General features: G+C 49.9%; 2 protein-coding genes across 9 annotated transcripts in view; one reads left to right on the top strand and one right to left on the bottom strand.

The window, feature by feature from the left end:
* Window positions 1–18765, bottom strand: part of NCR3LG1 (natural killer cell cytotoxicity receptor 3 ligand 1) — a 62878-nt gene that overhangs the window by 4848 nt on the left and 39265 nt on the right. The gene's annotated exons all lie outside the window — the stretch shown is intronic.
* The window catches only part of ABCC8 (ATP binding cassette subfamily C member 8), a 72925-nt gene that overhangs the window by 44345 nt on the left and 9815 nt on the right, over window positions 1–18765 (top strand). For 5 of the 8 annotated variants that reach the window (XR_012122626.1, XM_073216282.1, XM_073216279.1 and 2 more), the window contains exons 17-27: window positions 6395–6427; window positions 7996–8031; window positions 8735–8833; window positions 9932–10016; window positions 10659–10739; window positions 12510–12647; window positions 14080–14205; window positions 14898–14997; window positions 15227–15728; window positions 16818–16887; window positions 17384–17541. Coding sequence is in view for 7 of the 8 variants with exons in the window: in XM_073216282.1 (XP_073072383.1) it covers window positions 6395–6427; window positions 7996–8031; window positions 8735–8833; window positions 9932–10016; window positions 10659–10739; window positions 12510–12647; window positions 14080–14205; window positions 14898–14997; window positions 15227–15728; window positions 16818–16887; window positions 17384–17541 (1428 nt within the window). In the remaining variant the exon portion in view is untranslated. The remainder of the gene's footprint in view (window positions 1–6394; window positions 6428–7995; window positions 8032–8734; window positions 8834–9931; window positions 10017–10658; window positions 10740–12509; window positions 12648–14079; window positions 14206–14897; window positions 14998–15226; window positions 15729–16817; window positions 16888–17383; window positions 17542–18765) is intronic. The other 3 variants (XM_073216283.1, XM_073216281.1, XM_073216280.1) reach the window with 1 other exon arrangement.

Genomic DNA, 18765 nt, shown 5'->3' with positions numbered 1-18765 from the left:
GGCATGAGTCAAACTCCCTCCGAGTCTCGTCCCTTTGCCCCACTTACTTCCTCCCTTCCCCTCCGCCTCGCCCTCAGGTGCCCTCACGCCAGCGTCAGCACCTCTTTGTCCTCCGCAGAGGCAGCAGGCCTGCTTGGCGCAGCTAAGCCCTGTCCTGCTTCCCCCCACCCTCCTCTCTGAGTTATCAAGCTCAGGGTCTGACTGCTGCTATCTCCTTCAGAACCTCAGCTTCAGACTGCAGAATATGAGGGACCTCGCTAGGGCAGCTAGCACTGGGCACCTCCTATGTGCCAGGCACTGCGCAACACACTTTATTTACTTCTGTGTCTCAGTCACTCTTCACCAACCAATGTGAGGTGGGTATTACTGTTATCAGCACTTAACAAATGAGGAAACTGAGGTGAAGCTAGCTGCCCAGGGCCACCCAGCTCTTAAATGGCAGAAGTGAGATTTGCATGGAGGTGCTCAAGTGCACGGGCTTACCCTATGCCTGAGAGAAGAGGCTCAAGAGCAACACGAAGAAATAGCTGGCCTGACAGACCAAAGGCTGGCAGCCTCTGTCACCATGACACCCTGTCCCCTACCCCCTGCCTCCTCACAAGGGTGCTCACAGCTCTGTCCTCCTTGACACCCTCTCAACAGGCAGCCAGGCCCCGGCTCCTGGAGGCTGGGGAGGGTGGGGGGCAGTGGTGAAAAGGGGCTCATTTCTCCAGGATCCACTTTGCCCTCTTCCACAGTGCAGCTTCCTCCCGAGCATAGTCAGGCACATCAGGGTAGCTTGCAGCCAACCCCAGGAAGCTGGGAGGACTTGTTTGTGAGTCAGCTCATGCTCCAGACACTCTCCATTGAGGCACTCACTCACCCCATATTTATGGAGCACCTACTGTGTGCCAGACCTTGGGCACAGCACTAAGAATGCAAAGATGACTGACATGATCTCTGCTCTTAAGGGAGGTGAAAGGAGATCATAATGAAGCGCAGAGGAACAAAGACTTCTGCAGTCAAGAAGAGGAGGCCCATGTGGATGTGGCATTTGAGCCTTGAGAGATGAGTGTGGTTTCATCAGATGGAAAAAGCAGAGGTGTGAGAGGGAGGCATTCCAGGCAGGGGTGCCAGCACGGCCAAAGGCTTGCTGATGTGGAAGAGCATGGTTCCAGTACTGGAGCACTGGGTGTGCAGGGTCCTGTGGAGGAATACAGGGGCAAGAAGCAGCCTAGGTCAGACACCCCTATGTACCAAGCCCGGGAAAGAAGATTTAGACTGAATGCTGTGGAGCAATTGTGCTGGGAGTAAAGGATGAGGGATGAGAGAGAGAGACTGAAGGAAAGGAGACCAGCTTAGGTCATTACAGTGGCTGGGAGATCTGGGCAGAGGAGGAGTTAGAGCAGACATGACTCAGTTGGTTTCTTCAGCTGTTTGCCTCTCAAAAGCCTAGACACATTCAAGGTCTGTCTAGCCCACCTATCCTGGACAATGAGTTGAATATGGGGGGCTGTGTGCTGAAGGCCCCCGCCATTACTTGTAGGAGCTCCATGCCTCAGACTTGCAAACTGAGCCAAGAGCAAAATAACATTTGACCCAGCAGCCACTCCCGAGAATCTGCCTCCCAGAGGCAAGGGCAATGCTGGGCTGCTCCAATGTTTTTCACCCATACCAGGGTCAAAGCCTGGGGACCAGGCAGCCAGAAAGTTCCAGGAGGCACAAGGCGGAGTTGGGGGAGTGGGAGGTGCAGAATTGGAGAATGCTCTGGGGAGATTGGTTTGTTTGTACAACTGTTCATTTATTCCTTCAATGACTGAATGAGCAGGATGGCTGAGCAGGGAGAGCAAAAGCTCTGGAGCCAGGCTGCCTGGGTTCAAATCTGGGCTCTGTGCTTTGGGAAATTCTGTGACCTTTCTGACCTTATTACCCAAGGGGTTGGTGTGAGGCTTAACCCAGCACATAGTAAGTGCCCTATAAATATTATTCTTTGACAATACTTCTATGCCAGGAACAAAATTCCCCTCTTGCTCTTTAATTTCACTCCAGCCTGTCTCCCAGGAGAGACTGTAGGGAGCCCTGGGGACAGAGACTGTATCTTATTTGTCTCTCTGTATTCACAGTGTCTTTGCTAAATGAATGAACCAGGGACAACTATGACCCTCAAAAGACTGCCATTATAAATGAATGTGTACATGTCTCTCCTTCCCACATGCTTTTGCCCAAGCTGTTCCCTTAACCCAGAACTCCTCTGCCCAACTTCCTCATCATCAGTGGATATGAGTACATACCTTATTGCATTGTGATTATCTGCTGATGTGTCTGTCTTCCCCATGACACTGATATCTTTGAGGATGGGGCTGAAGGATTATTCCATGTTATAGGCCAGTACTCAGCTCAGGTTGTATGTTTTGTGAACTGCTCTGTGCAGTTTACAAAGGAGAAGGTGTAGCCTCTGCCCTCAGGGAGCTCCCCAGTCCTGGGTGGACAGAGGAATGTGGACAGAGCCCAGAGTGGGCACAGAGGGTGATAGAAGAGGCCCTGCATTCTGGGCTGGAGAGTTACTGCAGCAGCCCTGAGCAGATCCTGTATGTCAGCCACCTGGCTGCGGGGCTCAGGGAGAACCATGCAGCTCCCAAATATTCGCTTTAATAACAGCTGCCGGCCCCTACCTGACTTTCTCCTACAGTGCCCTGTCAACCTGGGGATTTGTAAGTTATTTCCTTAATCTTTAAGAAGAAAACGTTTTGATAAAAAGTCACTATTAGCAGATACATTCAAGTGAGATTCTTTTTCTGGCAAGAAAGAATTAATGCCTGCAATAGCATGACTTTAAACCTCCCCTGGGAGCCCACAGGAAGCAGGGCCCTGAGAAAAGCTTGGAGGTGGGAGGAAGGCCCCCTCCCGAGGAGGAAGTGCAGCTAAGCCTCACAGCAGGTCCCTGCTGCCCTGCCCCCACACCCTGCTGAGGCTTCCACACCTGAACTACCTGTTATTTCTATCTGTGCCCGCTCAGGAGGCCTGGGCCCTGCTTGCCCTGGACCGCCTCAGAACACTGCTGCCTTGCAGTGGCTGGCCTGAAGGCTGCCTGCGGAGACCCCTGATTCTCCAGGAAGTGAGAAATAAGCTTCTCTAGGGTCTGCCCTGGGTCCAGTCTGCCCATGAAGTTCCCAGAGCTCTTGGGGAGTTGGGGTGAGTGACTCAGGTATGCTTCCAGTTTCCTGGAGGAGGCAGGTGTGATGACATGGGAGGCAGTCAGGACAAGGGTCAGGGTGTGTAGGTGACAAGCCAGGCTTGGGAACCAGAGGGCCTTTGGTTGTAGTCCTGGCTTGGCCGCTCACTAGCTGTATGACCTTCGGCAGGTTACTTCACCTCTCTGAGATGTAGTTTCCTCACCAGAATGAGAAAAACCCTTTCCTCTCCTGGAGACTTGGTGTTAGGACCCAATGACGTCAATTGGAGGGGGCACTGTGGGCAAAGGTGACATTTCAGGGCAGCGACAGGCCTGTCTGCAGCAGGATAAAGGGACCATGGGGACCTGTGAGTCTCCTTCCAACCTCAGTTTCCAGCTCTTCCCTTGTACTGTTTGCTGTGGTCTTAAATGAGAGCTGGGACTGTTCTCCAGGGCCTCCGCCTGCACCTCCGGGACCGAGCCCTGAGCCAAAAGGATGATCCCAGGTCTCCAATCCCACGCCCTCCCTCCTACCTGCTACAAACTCTATTTATAATATTTTTTCCCAATGTCACTGTGACATTTGTACCATGACCCTAAATTTTACATAAGAAAACAGAGGCTTCCCTAAATAAAGGGGAAGACTTCACAATACTCATAATTAGTGAGTAAAGAAGCCCCTTGGATACAAACTTTAGTGTTCATATTCTTTCCTCCTCTCCACATGGCCTGCCCTCAGGTGCTGCCTCTTCCTCCAGCCTAGACTTCCTCCCTCCATCTCCACTGTCTAAATCCTTCCTTCTTCAAGGTTCAGCTCAGCAGTAACTTCTCTGAGCATTTCCTCACTGTTTCATATGTCTTCCTCTAAGCTACTTTTAAAATTTACATTTTTCTCTGACTCTAGAAGAATGTACATTAAATTAGAAAAAATACACAAGTATAAAAGATTAAAACCACCTAGTATCCTGTCACCTAGAAGTTTACAGTTTTTTCTCTGTGTATTTGCATATGTGTTTGTGGGTACTCTTCCCCTAAATTTCTATGATACTTCCTTGCTCCAACTTTTCTTTTGGCCCTTATAATTTTCTGACTTCTGTACTTGTCTGATTCTCTCTACCAGACTGTGAGCCCCTTGAGGGTAGGCTCTGTGCCTTGAGTCAGGATGGCATGCACACAAACACTCAGCTCAAACCTGGCTGGAGGGCAGGACATGGGGTTGGAGAGCTGGGGGAGTTGTTCTTTCAGCTCAGTGTTTGGTCTCCCAGAAGTGCAGGCAGAGGAGGAATGGAATGGCCCCAATACACATTTAAGACCCTACAATGCCACATGTACCACTTTTTATTTTTCAGATTAAAATGCATATACACAAGGCTTATTCTGGGATAGGAAGGCTGGGGTTAAGCTGGGGAAAGGAGAAGATGAACCTGGATTCACACCCCATCTTCCCCTCTTCCTAATTATGTAACATTGAGCACATTATGCAAACTCTACATCAGGTTCCTCATCTGTAAAATGTGGATACACCTCTCTAGAGGGTTGTTGTGAGAATGAAGTGGTGAATACAAACAACTGCACACAGTGCTGGCATGATGGCCCATATCCCGCGCTGGTCCCCCACCACTCCCACTTCTCAAGTGATTAATATGTCAGCGAACAACCTCCATTTATTACAGATTGTCATGTGCTAAGCACTGTGGAGGCCAAAAAAGATGCACTTCCTTCCTTATCCTGCTGGGGATAAAAGACTTACACAGGAGCTGATTAGAGAGGAAGGTGGTTCATTATACGGGCTAATTGAGCCGCCCAGACAGTGATGCAAACTGAGTTAGGGCTGAGAGAGCTCCTTGTGTGCTGGGCTTCTCAGCGAGACTGCAGATAATGCTTTCCTCCAGATAAATAGCAATCTTTGCAACTCTGGAAGCAGTCAAGGCAGGAAGACTCCGAGATAAGCTTATCTGGGCTGTGGCCACAGAGCTGGAAGATAATAAGCTTCGCTTTTCCATCTGTCTCACACTACCAGCTTGTCCATAAACTACAGCCATCTGGTGGGTAGAGAACATGGGGTTAGGTTGGGTGGAGAGAATGAAATGAGACCACAAAGATCAGAGACCAGAGTGAAAGGCAACTGGTGATTACATATCCATCAGGGTCTCTATTCAGTTCTGCCCGTCAGCACGGGGTAGGAAGGAATTTCATCAGGCTTTTTTCCATGTCTGTTTTTGTCCACCCTGGTTTTCCTGACAAGAAGGCATTTCTCAGAGCTATGGCATCGGAAATCACAGTGAAGTCATGTAGCATGGTCATTAGGAGCATGAAGCTTTGGAGTCAGACTGATCTATTTTCTCTTCTACTTGCTGGCTGTTCAGCTTTGGGAAATTACTTAGCCTATCTGACACTTGCTTTCTTTGTCTATAAAGAGGAGACAATAAAATAAACCTCCTTCATATGGTTATTTTAAGCTTTAACAGAGAGAGAACACTATTACAGTGCTTATCACAATACTTACAAAAGTTCAATAAATGTTAACTGGTTTTAGTATGATTTAAGTAAGCTCTGTATGAAAATAGAGCAGGTTGTTTGTCTCCTAATGTGTGCGTCAGAAGTGCACTTCCATTGGCAGGAGGCTGCTTCTGGAAGGTTGGGAAATGGTCAGGGAGAAGAGAAAGAGCACTGGTAAAGTTGGCACTGAAATTCAGGTCCTTTCACTCATTTGCAAAAAAAATTTGCTATAATCTACAGTATGAAAGGCATTTCACATCACAGTCCAGTATATTCATACACTGGTAGATAAGAGAAAAAAATTCACATGCAAAAATACACCTTTTGACCCCATACCATGCACACTGATTTTTTTTCTTTTCTTTTTTTAGTTTTTAATTGCAGTTGCAATTCATTTATTTCAGACCCAATTTTGGGTTCCTAATCCACAGTTTGAAAACATTTTTTGAAATGATCATGACCTTGGAAAAGTCACTTTCCCTCTCTGAGCTTTAGCTTTCCCAACAATAAAACAATCATGACACCCAGCCAGCCTCACTGCTGCTCTGAGTCAGTATCCAGCTGTTGTGGGAGGGACAGAGGTTGAGAAGAGCAGTTTCTGTCTCCCCATTTGAAGACATGGGAGATGGGTGGGAAGGCTGAGGATTGTGGAAACTGCTTCTCCCCTAAGACCCAGTGTGATGGACAGAAATGCAACAGAATGAGAAATAATTGATGTTGGTTTTTCCATTTGTGCCCTGGCAGCCTTCCTGACAGCGAGACGGGAGAGGACCCCAGGTACAGCCTTGGAACTGCTTTGGAAGTGGGTCCCAACAAAGGGAAGCGGCTGGGGCAGGGGGGCTTTGCAGGGGATACTGAGTATAGGATCAGGGGTGTGTAGCCTACATAATTTCAAAGGCATGGGGCTTTATAGTAAGACACATGTTGTCAACGAGGGCAAAACCTGGTTCTTGAGGAGAGAAAAAACTCAGACATTGCAATGGTCTGTAGCCCTCCAAAGTGCCATAGCATATAAACAGCTGTACAGTATGTCTGGTATTCAAACTTCATGGTGGATAGAGTCAGAAAGTAGGTTGGTGCTTGCTGTGGGCTGGCGGGGAGGAAGCAAGGGCATGACTGCTTCCGGGTATGGGGTTTCCTTTGAGGGTGAAGAAAATGTTCTGGAATTAGACAGTGGTGATGGTTGCACAACCTTGTGAATATAATAAAAACCACCCAAATGGAAAAGAAATATGGCAGGGAAAGGACAATTAGAAAAAATATGTCTAAAAAAGGCTTAGGAAGTAACCATGAAAAAAAAGTTCAGAAACATGGCTGTAAGGATAGGAGATGGGCTTCCCCAGGCCAGGCAGAAATCTAGTCTTATTGCTTTATGGTCAATGTGCAGGCCTGAGAGGTCCAAGTGAAACAGATTAATGAGGCTCTGAGGCCCTCAAAACCCTCCCTAACCTCACCTCTTCCAAGTACATTTGAAACACACTGGAGGTGGTGTGGAGTCAGGACTGGGAAGGTTGACTCAACTTTGTAAATACGGTTAAGCTTCTGGCTTTTGCTTTCCAACACCAGAGATTTTACTTCCCTGTATTTTATCTGCCCTTTCTCCCACCTTGTCCCCAAGTGCTAGGATATGATGACAGGCCCAGCCTCCCCAGCCATAGTGAATGTAGTTCTTGAGCAAAAATTAAGATCCCATGGTATGTGACAGCTATGAACATGTGGTTGAGAATGACTGGACAGAATATTTGACACTGGAGCATTTTGGGCAGTCCAAGGTACATGGGCCCTGCAGTTCTCTGGAAGATCCTCTCCCGATTCCACAGATGTCTTCTGACGGGGCCACATGGGGCTGCAAATCCTGTCTGGAGCCCTTGTCGGCTCTCTAGCTGCGCCCCCCGTGAGTTCTACTGGCTGTAGGCTCCCACCCACAAGCTGCGTGTGCAGATGTCAGCCTGCCCAGCCTGGCCTGGCTGGCGCCAGAGCACCCTCCTTGCTCCAGCTGTTTTCTTGCAGCCGAGTCAGTCTGAACATTTGAGCCCCAGTGCAGAGGCTGGGTCTGCGGGAGCCATATGTTTGGCTTCATGCTTCTCTGAGAGAGGTTTCCCCACACAAGCTCCCAATGGTACCCTTCCCCCATCCTCCCTCCTAACTCAGTCGGGGCCCCCAGGCTCTCCTGTCACCCCCCCCCACCCATATTGCAGATGGTACACAGCCCTCTGTGCAGCAGTTGTGGGTCACAGGGATCATAAAGGCACGCTCCTGCTGGGTTTGAGGGAGCTCAAATGTCTATGGAGAACTCAGTCTACTCACGTGAACTCTGAAGGTACCTCTTTCCTCCCCGGCTGCAGCCCGGAGCGGGAGACAGCGGCTGACCTGGACATCAGGTACTATGTCCCTAGAGCAACTGCCCTTCAGGGCAGGCTTCCTCAGAAGGGCTCACAGGCCCAAGGGAGCCACTGAGCTCTGGAAGGCAGACCCCCAGGTCCCAGCCCAGCTGTGGGGAAAAGGCTAGGGAGTGCTCTGTGCTCCATCAGGTGGCTTAGAAGCCACCTCCGCTCCTGTGCATCAAGCTGCTCCCTTCACAGCAGATCCTTTTTGTCTAGTGGTTTTCTTTTCCCTCTTTTTGGTCTGCAGAAACCACATCACTAAGTGTGGTTTGGTTGGCTCTGCTTTTGAAAAAGTTCCATTTGCAGAGTTAGCTGCTAACATCAAAGTCAAGTGGTTTGAGGGTTACTCAAGGAAGGAAGAAATCAGGGTTCAAGCTCTCGTAGTTTGGTTACACTTTGGACTCCTCTTGGCTCTGGGTAGAGACTCACTCAGCAAGAACAGACTGCAGGGGTGAGGTAGGCTGGATGCAGGGCAGGGAGGAGTCGAGCTCCCATCCCCCTTAATCAGCTAAACCCCAAGCCCTCAAACCTGCCTCAGGCCCAGGAGAAACAGAGGCCACCAGGGACCACACAAAGCAGATTTCTGTCAACTGCACCTCCTTGTCTTAGGGCTGCGCCAGCCTAGGCCACCAGCCTCACAGCTGCCTCTGAAAATGAGCCCCTGAGAATGCCTCCCCTACTCCTGCCCTGCTTTTTCCAGGAAGAGACACCCTGTGGCCTATGCTTCTCAGAAACCATGGCTGCTGAACACCACCGTAGAGGAGAACATCACCTTTGAGAGTCCCTACAACAAACAACGGTAAAAGCCCCTTGGAAGGAGCTGGGCTGGGTGAGGAGAGAAATTGGTCATGGGCAGCATTAGCCTGCCTGCTCAAAAGCCCCAGCCAGCTGTCCTGCCCCTCCATCGATCACCCACACTCAGCCTGTGTGCCCTCCAAGATGCTTATCTGGATTCCAGCCTGTTCCATATGGTCCATCTGGAAATGATCCAGATGTGCCCAGACATCAGGGCAGTCCAACCCCTGTGGGTGAGGGGGCAGGAGTGGGGAGGTGCAGGAGCCCTGTTGCCTTCTCTTGAGGCTGGTTGGCAGGCTGACCCAGCTCTCCACAACTCTCCCTACTCAGGTTCCCTACCCCTAGCTGCACAGCTCATGCGCTGTTTTCCCTCCAATGGTAGTAATAACCACTAACATTGATTGAGCTCTTACCAGGCACTGAGCTCAGTGTCAATCTCTTTGTGCATGTGATTTCCACTCATGCTCAACGATTCCAGTAGGCAGGTACTGTTATTATCCCCATTTTACAAATGAGGATACCAAGGCTCAGAAAGGTCAAGCAATTGGCACACACAAGGCCACGCAGCCAGTGACAGAAATGGGTCTCAAATCCAAGGCTGCCTAACACCTGAGTATATGTCACCAAGATACCCTGAAGTCTTCATGCACCCTGGCTGGCACCTATCCAGGCTAAGAGCTGGACAGGGAAGTATGAGAGGTGCAGGCTGGGCAAATATTTGAGCAGCAATCCTCATTGCCACCCAAACCAAGCAGCAGTGATTTGCCCTGGCAGTGTGAGCTCTGGCTGTGGCTTTTCCCACTGTACAGAGCCCAGGGGCCCCCTCTTGTCCCTTATGTGGCATATTTGCTGCCAACCAATTTCATCCTTCAAATATTTAACTGACTCCAAGACTGCATGAGGTGCTGCCCTCAGCTCTTTTCAGGCACACGTGGTGTTTGCTTACCCCAGGGCACAAAGCCCATTAAAGCCATTGCTCACTCTGGGCACAGCTGCCCAGAGGCCACTGATGCTCTGAAAGTGCTCAGGCCCAACACTGGCTGGGCTAATAGCTGTGTCCCTCTACCCCACCCCACCCCACCCCCCACCACCATCACTCCAGGTACAAAATGATCATCGAAGCCTGCTCCCTGCAGCCAGACATCGACATCCTGCCCCACGGAGACCAGACTCAGATTGGGGAACGGGTTAGTAGTAGCCTCCAACTGGGGCTTTTTCAAAGCTGGGGCCCTCAAGCTCCCCTGCTCCCCACCCACCCTGAGATCCTTCTCAGGGAGAGCAGGTAACTGGGAAATGAGAGGGTAAGGGCTGCCTGTAGTAGGGTCAGAATGGGCTGCTGGTCATCCTTGGCATGTTCTCAGCCCTGCTTGTTGTGAAGGTCAGCCTAGCACCCTCACAGGCTGCAGAATGCTTGACATCTCCTTTGTTTGTGCCCCAAGTGTCTATTAAGAGCCCACATGGCACTCCACTAGGCCCAGGGTCACTCCACAGCTGAGGCCCTGCCTGCATAAATTCAGACTTAAGGGGGAATAGGATTCTCCCATGACTGTCCTCCTTGCATATAATGTAAATCCCCCTTTCTCTGTCTTGGTTTTCACTGGTCAGAGGGTCCCTACATGATGAATCTTCAAAGACTTGGGGATTATGCTCCCCACTTCTGAAGGAATTCAATAATCATGTACAAGTTCCTTCCCTCTGCAAGGTGAGGAGACAGCAGAGAGATGGATAAAGCCAGCCTCTATCCCAAAGAGCTCACAGTCAAATAGGGACTAGGATAGTCTCTCCTGAAGATCTATGAGGCTGTAACCTTTCCTCCTCTTTGATGACAGGGCATCAACCTCTCTGGTGGTCAGCGTCAGCGAATCAGCGTGGCCCGAGCCCTCTACCAGCATACCAATGTCGTCTTTCTGGTGGGTGCATCAGCTGGTACCTCCCTTATGGCTCTCATCTCTGGCTGCCCCCCCAGCTCACCACCTACACACACACACACACACACACACACACACACACACACACACACACGCACGCGCACACACACACTCACACGCACACACACACACACCCCCAGCACCCAGCAACATCCCGTTCCAGGAGTAAACTCCTCTTCTGCCAGAGATAGTGCCTACTCATCTTATTGATGGGAAAACTGAGGCAAGGATAGTGCAAATGACTCACTGTAGAATTTACACTGAATTCTGCAGTAGACACGAGGAAAGGTGAGTAGTAGTTACAGGCCACCTCGCAGCAGGACAGCCCTAACCTACAACACACCTCAATGCTAAGACTAGTGGATATATGAAATGTATGCTGCCACTTCCCATCGCATTTCCAGAGCAGACATTGCTAACTGATCACAGCACTAATAAGAGTAATTTCAGTATCATCAATGAATGCAATTTTGTGAAACCCCACATTAACAAACTAGTTATATTTCCCATGGAAACTGAACTTGGTCTCAGAATCTTTCTCAACACAGCTCTCCAGGTAACCACTAGGAATTAAACATGAGATAAAACTTTTTAGCCGTCCATGTCCTACTTCATGCCAGGTTCTATGTTAGATGCCTCAGTTGATACTGAAGAATTCTAAGACCCAGTCGTTGGCCTCAAATATTTAGAGTCTGATTAGGGAAATAGAGCTCACTGACCCTCAAGAGCCCCAGCCCAGTTGGAAGCCAAACTGTGTGACATTGACTGAAGGGCCTTGTCCAGGGAGATAACCATGAGGGCTAAAGTAGTAAGGCAGGACTTCCTGTAGGAAGGCCTTGAAGAATGAGTCAGTTAAACAGAAGGAAAGAGGGGCGTCATTTGGACAGGGCATTAGAAGGAAGAACATCAGGTCTCTGATTACAGCTTTATTCTCTCCCCCACAACAAACACTTCCTACTGAACACACTTCAAAATGTAAAGTTCACAGTCTTTGTTCCCATCTGACATATACATAGCACTTTACAAAGTACTAGTACTCATTCATGATCCCATGTGAGCTTTAAACAACCTTGTTAGAGAGAACTAGATATCTTAAGTTATTTCAGCAAACTTTTATTATGCTCCTACTCTGTATGAGGCACAGGTGCAAGGGGTATCAGTTCTTGAGGGGCTCACAGTCAGGAGTGGACAAAAATTTATCGAGTCTGACTTTGTGCAGAGTATCACTGGAAAGAGAGGAGGGAAGGCTAGACAGAGGGGTCAGGAAAGGACACGGGAGAGCTAGTGCTTAGACGGAGCACTGAAGGATGAGTAGGAGTTCACCAGGCAGACAAAAGGCAAAATGGCACTCCAGGCACAGGGAGAGCTTAGGCGAAAGCCTGGAATGGCAAGTTCTCTGGAGTGTAGGGAACTTGGACAAGACAGTTGAGAAGTGAGGCCAGAATTGACTTAGCAGTTTATAAAGGGCCTGGATTGCCATGGTTAGAAATTCAGACATTATAGACAATGGGGAACCATTGAAAGTTCAGGAGTCAGGAAGTGTGTGTGATTAGATCTATCTGAGAGTGATAACTGATAACAGCCCATTTGAAGATGAGGCAACTGAAGCCCAGAGAGGTTAGGCCCATTGTCTTAAGGCCACACAGCTAACTCGTGTCAGTCCCTAGACCAGAGCTAACATAACTGGTGGTTTTTATGCTCAGTGTTACCTCCTTCCCACATACGTGCCCCTGTCTTCTCCCCTCTGCCCAGGATGATCCCTTCTCAGCTCTGGATGTTCATCTGAGTGACCACCTGATGCAGGCTGGGATCCTTGAGCTGCTCCAGGATGACAAGAGGACAGTGGTCCTAGTGACCCACAAGCTACAGTATCTGCCACATGCAGACTGGGTGAGGGGCCACAGGGGACCAAGCTATGGAGGGCTGAGGAGAGAGAGGCATTTGGACATCCTCAGAGGAGTCCATCAGCGTCTCAGTAGTAACTGCCAAGAACCACGGGGCCTGAGAGATGCACACGGGATGGCTCCGTGAAGGCTGGGCAACGCAGGAAGACCTAGGCCAAGGCTTCGGTCTCACCCAGAGCTGCAGACATTCCCGTCCCTGCCTGGGGTCCCTGTGGATACACACAGGCAGGCACCAGGAAGTCCCAGGAAAAAGCACACTCAGTTCCGACATTCTGTCTCCTGCCCAGTCTGATGACTCATTGCCCTGGCCTGTGGGAGCCCCTGTTTGAATGGGAGAGTTATCTTCCTGCCCTCTGACCCACTGGGGTTTGGATATATTCAGGTTAAAATGAGATGGAAAATAAGGAAACAAACAATAGCAGGAGTAATAGAAAAGCCAATATTATCAATAAAATGCAATTTTGTGAAACTCTACTTCAACGAAATTCCCACACTCTTCAATATGTAGACAATAGTTACTTTTCAATCATTGGAAACATTTAATTTTTAAGATGAAGTTATTTGGTTTTTGAAATCTGGACTTTTCTGACTCCCATATAAATTTGCCCCTGAAAATTGAGGGCTTCCCTTAGCCTCAGGCCTATGCTAACTGACCCTCAGTCTTCCTTCTACATGTGGTGAGAACCTCCCTCCACTATGAAAAAGAAAAAGGAAATCCAGATTTTTAAAAAACCTATTAAAACAAGTGCAGAGGTTTGTGTCTGAGTCCCTGTGGTAACCCTGATGGGGCAATTGAGAGTAATCTTTAGTCCAAAGAAGGCAGACAGAGAGGTGTCCAGTTCCTTGAAATATGAGTGAACAGGACTCCGGGTCACCCTCCCCAAACCCCTGCATGGGGATGGGGGTGAGAGGGCCAGGGATGGGTCTCCAAACTAATGATGAGTCTACATAAGTGTGAAACATTTATTTAGAATAAAATCAGTTTCATTGGTTTCAAAGAAGTACGGCCTCACATACTTAGACCAACAGGTGCTTTGCCAACCACTGGTGGAGCCGACCACACCTGCTGTCAGGAGGAGCTAAGAGTAGTGTGCAATTAGTCCATCAAGTGTAGGAGTACAGCTGCCACTGATGGAGTCCTTGCAGGTAACCAGACAACTTGACCAGGATGTGCTAATTCGCTCTACAAACCTTCTTATTAACCAGGGGGCAACCCTGGAGAATTACCCCGTGGATGTACTAAATCCTGGGGGTGGTGGTGAGGGTAGGTTATCACTCCTGGCTCACTGCAGTGGGCAGGTCAGAGGCCATTTGTGGAAGTGTGCATTTTCATCTCAGACTCCTGCTCAGCCTAGGGTATGACCACCACTCCCCTATGCTGAACAGCCCCTGAGCCAGGTCTGTTTCTGCTTTTCCAGATCATTGCTATGAAGGATGGCACCATCCAGAGGGAAGGCACGCTCAAGGACTTCCAGAGGTCTGAGTGCCAGCTCTTTGAACACTGGAAGACCCTCATGAACCGGCAGGACCAAGAGCTGGAGAAGGTGGGTGTATCCTGAGGACCAGGCAGACACACCCGAGGAGGAGGCTCTATTAGAACCTGAACGCATACAGGCCTTCCTGCCCTCATTGCCCTGGGAAGCCCCCCAAAGGACAGAGGTGGGAGCAGGGAATGAACTTCCTTCTACCAGGGGAAAGCCAGTACCTGGGCCAGCTACCCAGGGCAGGATCAGGTGGATGCCTTACCCTTATCCTGAGATAGCTGCACTGAGGAAGCAGTGAGGGCCATCGGTGGCCTCAGGCTTACATTCTCCCGGCTCAATGGTTCTGACAGGAAGAGAGTACCTATGTAGCAGAACTCCCAGGGCTGCCTCTCGCTAGTCCAGCTGGGTCATGTGCCCACCCCAGACAAATCACCAAGGCTGGGGATGGGAATGTGAGGACTGGCCAGTCTGGGTCTCGTGTGCACCCTTGGAGCCAGGGAGACTGGGCAGCCCACCTGAGTCACAGAGGCTAGAACTGGGGAGAGATGGTCCCCCACAGGGATATTGGGGTGCTGGTAGCTGATAAAGGGGAAGGAGTAAATCCTGGCAAGACAAACACATGCCCACCTAGACCCCCCAAAACCAGGACAACTTGGAAACCTGACCTGGTCATCACCAAGGTGGCTGTGCCCTCTCTTCCTTTTCCCCTCTGCACACCCTGAAGACTTTGCCAGGCCTTGTGTGTCTTTCAGGAGACTGTCATGGAGAGAAAAGTCACAGAGCCAGCCCAGGGTCTGCCGCGGGCCATGTCATCAAGAGACGGTCTCCTGCAGGATGAGGAAGAGGAGGAAGGTACAGACAGTGGGACTAAGAGTGAAATCATGGCCTAAGGTCTGATCAACCACTAAGGGAGACTAAGGTTTGGGGCTTTGTGGGTCAGGAGATAGTGTGCTTTTGATTAAATCCCTCCCCCTGTGGGTGCCTCAGTTTTCCCACGTGTAAGCGAGATTACACACCGCCTGGTTCACCCTCAGAGGAATGTGAAATGTAAAGACACGGGGTGGGTTCTTGTGGCCTGTAGAGGAGGCAGCCGAGAGTGAGGACGAGGACAGCCTGTCGTTGGTGCTGCACCAGCGCGCCAAGATCCCGTGGCGAGCCTGCGCCACGTATCTGTCATCCGCCGGTGTCCTGCTCCTGTCGCTGCTTATCTTCTCCCAGCTGCTCAAGCACATGGTCTTGGTGGCCATTGATTACTGGCTGGCCAAGTGGACGGACAGTGCCCTGACTCTGAGCCCTGTGGCCGGGAACTGCTCGCTCACACAGGTGTGGCCAGCAGCCCCAGGGCCGGAGCTGGGGAGTGGGGGGACTGTTGCAAGGACAGCCCTGGGACTCCGCCTCACTCTCTGCCCCGCCCAGGAGTGCTCCCTGGGCCAGACTGCCTATGCCATGGTGTTCACAGTGCTCTGCAGCCTAGGCATCGTGCTCTGCCTCGCCACAGCTGTCACAGTGGAGTGGACAGGGCTGAAGGTGGCCAAGAGGCTGCATCGCAGCCTGCTGAACCAGATCATTCTGGCTCCCATGAGGTACCTCTCTCCGTTCGCTGTGCTGGGGCTGTGGGCAAGTCACTGTTCTCTGGGCCTCAGTTCTCCCGTCTATAAAATAGGGTTATATGACCTCTGTCACAGACTTCTGGGGAGACTCAAGGAGATAGTGTATGTAATCAGTACAGAAAGCAGAGGGAAACTGGCATGTGCTCAGCCAGACTGGTGCTAGGCATTTTGCATGGTTAGCTCATCTTATTGTCACAACAGCCCTTCAAAGTGAGCAGCTGCAGGCTCCACAGAAATGTGTGTTTCCCATCCCTAGGCAGGTACCACCTGCCCCTCTCTACCCACAGGTTTGGCTCTCCCGCCCCCCTTCTCTCTCTTTCTTCTGCCAGACTGCAGGTTCTGACACTGGGGACATGGGGTAGCTGTTTTACTTTCCTGTAATGGGATGGGTAAAAACCCTGAAGGCCACTTTGTGTGACAGAGGTTTAAAGTTGTCACTGCCCAATTGGCTGGCTGACTCAGTTTTAAAACACAGCAGTCAAACCAGGTATCTAGTCCCTTGTCAACGCCAGACCTCACCATCTGACTACACTTTTTACCTCCAGTCTCATTAGCTGTCTGCAGCCCACAGACATGGCCTCAATGTTTACTTACCCTCTATTTGTCCCAGGTCTGTGGTTCTGAAATTCTCTGGTTGGGGTTGGGCAACTCTGAGTCACAGCCAAAGTGGTGACAGATTGGCCTCACAGGGTCAGCCAGCTGATAGGCTGTCCTCCCAGGGCTCTGTTCCCCCTGGAAGAGTGTCCCTCTGGAGAGGACTCTGTGACCCCAGGAGGACATCTGCCGCGTGAGTCAGGCTGAGTGAGGAGCTGAGAAGGGTGGCAGTGATCACACATGGGCTTGAGAGTCAGAGATGGTAGCGAAGGGCCAGCACCTCGTTGGGTGACTGCAGGAATCCTCAAGGACACAGGCCAGATACCCACAGACTTGCAAGGGCAGTCGCCCACGGAAGCCAGACCCAGGGATGACTCAGAGACACTAAATGAAATAACTACTCTCATTCAATAAACAGGAAGGAAATCAATAAACGAATGAGTAATTGTTCTTCTGGTTGCCTCATAGGTTTTTTGAGACCACGCCCCTTGGAAGCATCCTGAATAGATTTTCATCTGACTGTAACACCATTGACCAGGTGCACAGGACTACCACCCATTTCCCCAGCTCAGAGAAGCCAGGCCCCTAGGAGCTTTTCCTCTCTGGTGCTTGCTTCCCCAGACCAGTGATCAGAGCCCTGTGGGTGGAACCTAGTGGGCTCCTATCTGATTAAAATGCTGCCTCAGGGCTTGGGCCTTCCCCTGTGAGGTCTTCATAATAAAGCTGAAGGAAACCACATCCCTTTGGCCTCATCCAAGACCCCCTGGCTCACTCCAGGTAACAGCATATTCTGAAGCAAGGTGACCAATTTTGTGAAGAATTTCATTTTGATTCAGTCTGTGTTCTTTATTTACCACCATCTAGATGGTGAAAAAACAAAGTCCTGATTTTTACTATCAGGGAGCCCATAGTGCTAGCTGGAGCAATGAAATGTGAACCTGTAATAACGTGAAAGAGCAAAATATGGCAGCAGGTGACACACTGAAGATAATCAACTACAAAAACTCACCCTCTCTCACCATCCCCTCCCTCAGCATATCCCATCCACCCTGGAGTGTCTGAGCCGCTCTACCCTGCTCTGCGTCTCAGCCCTGGCCGTCATCTCCTATGTCACACCTGTGTTCCTCGTGGCACTCTTGCCCTTGGCCATCATATGCTACTTCATCCAGAAATATTTCCGGGTGGCATCCAGGTGATGACAGCAGTTGCCAACCTCGGGGGGTGAGGATGGGAGGTACTTTGCAATGGGCAGTTTGGCACTCCCATTAGAGACATCATCATAAACACAGTGGAGTCACATTCCCCACAAAGAGAAGAATAGAAGTGAAGGAAATAGAAACATTCATATCTCACTACCCTCATATAACCATCTGTCAGCGCACACACAGACACACTGCAGTTAGTACCTGAACTGTTTCTGTGGGAGACAGGGTCAGGAAAGGAATTGCTAGGTCAGAATGTATGTGCACACTTATGCCCATCATTCATTTTGCCAAAATGCTGCTCAGGAGGGTTGTGTGGGTCCAGTGACTGGGCTGATTGTTGCTGTGTGGAATCAGAGGGCACCTGATATGAGGGGTGTTATGGCAACCATTCCCCCCAGCCCATGTGGTCCAGAGCATGGCTGGAAACCTCTGCTTGAGGGAGCCATGCACAGCCATTCTCACTGATCACATTTGCCCTCATGTACTTTGGGGCCATGCATGCCTCTTTCCTATCAAAATTTTCTAAGAACATTCACAGGGAAGTCCTATCTGGGAGTGAATCTGTTAAGCTTGTAGATTTAGAGAACTGTAGCGAAATTTTTGAAGAACTGCAAGGCCAGTGTTTCTCAAACTGGCCTTCACAAAAATCACAATTACAACCTATCGGTGGGTCATGAAATCAATATCATGGACCACAACCAGTGCTTTTAAACAGTGAGATAGAACAGAAAATATCCGACTGTATTCACATAGAAACAGTAAGTTTTGCTTCATGAAACCTTTGTTTGGGTCAGGAGGGTGTGTGTGTGTGTGTGTGTGTGTGTGTGTGTGTGTACTGATTTGTGATATAAAATGAATTTCTTACTGTGGGTTGTGGTCAGAAAGGTTGAGTATCTTTTCCAAGTGCACACATTTGGTTAGAAACTGGAGTAAGAATGCCCATTAGCAATAATAACAATTAAATTTAGATACATTTTGGCCACATTTACCTTGCCCACAAGGATCAAGGTTTGTATAAATGCCTTTTTGCTTGGATGATCCAGAATCACCTGGTACCCGTGAGGAGCATAGCATGTTAATATTCACAAAATCACAGTGACTTTTTAAACACAGTACAGGCTGTTCTACAAAGTTCATTTCTTCTGCCAGAGAAACCACCCTGTTCCCCCAGCACCCACTGTACCTTGGAGATGGTCTCCCCTACTCTAATG

Source organism: Manis javanica, chromosome 11, assembly GCF_040802235.1.
Source record: "Manis javanica isolate MJ-LG chromosome 11, MJ_LKY, whole genome shotgun sequence".
Classification (NCBI taxonomy): domain Eukaryota; kingdom Metazoa; phylum Chordata; class Mammalia; order Pholidota; family Manidae; genus Manis; species Manis javanica.
This window is presented reverse-complemented; position numbering and strand designations above follow the sequence as displayed.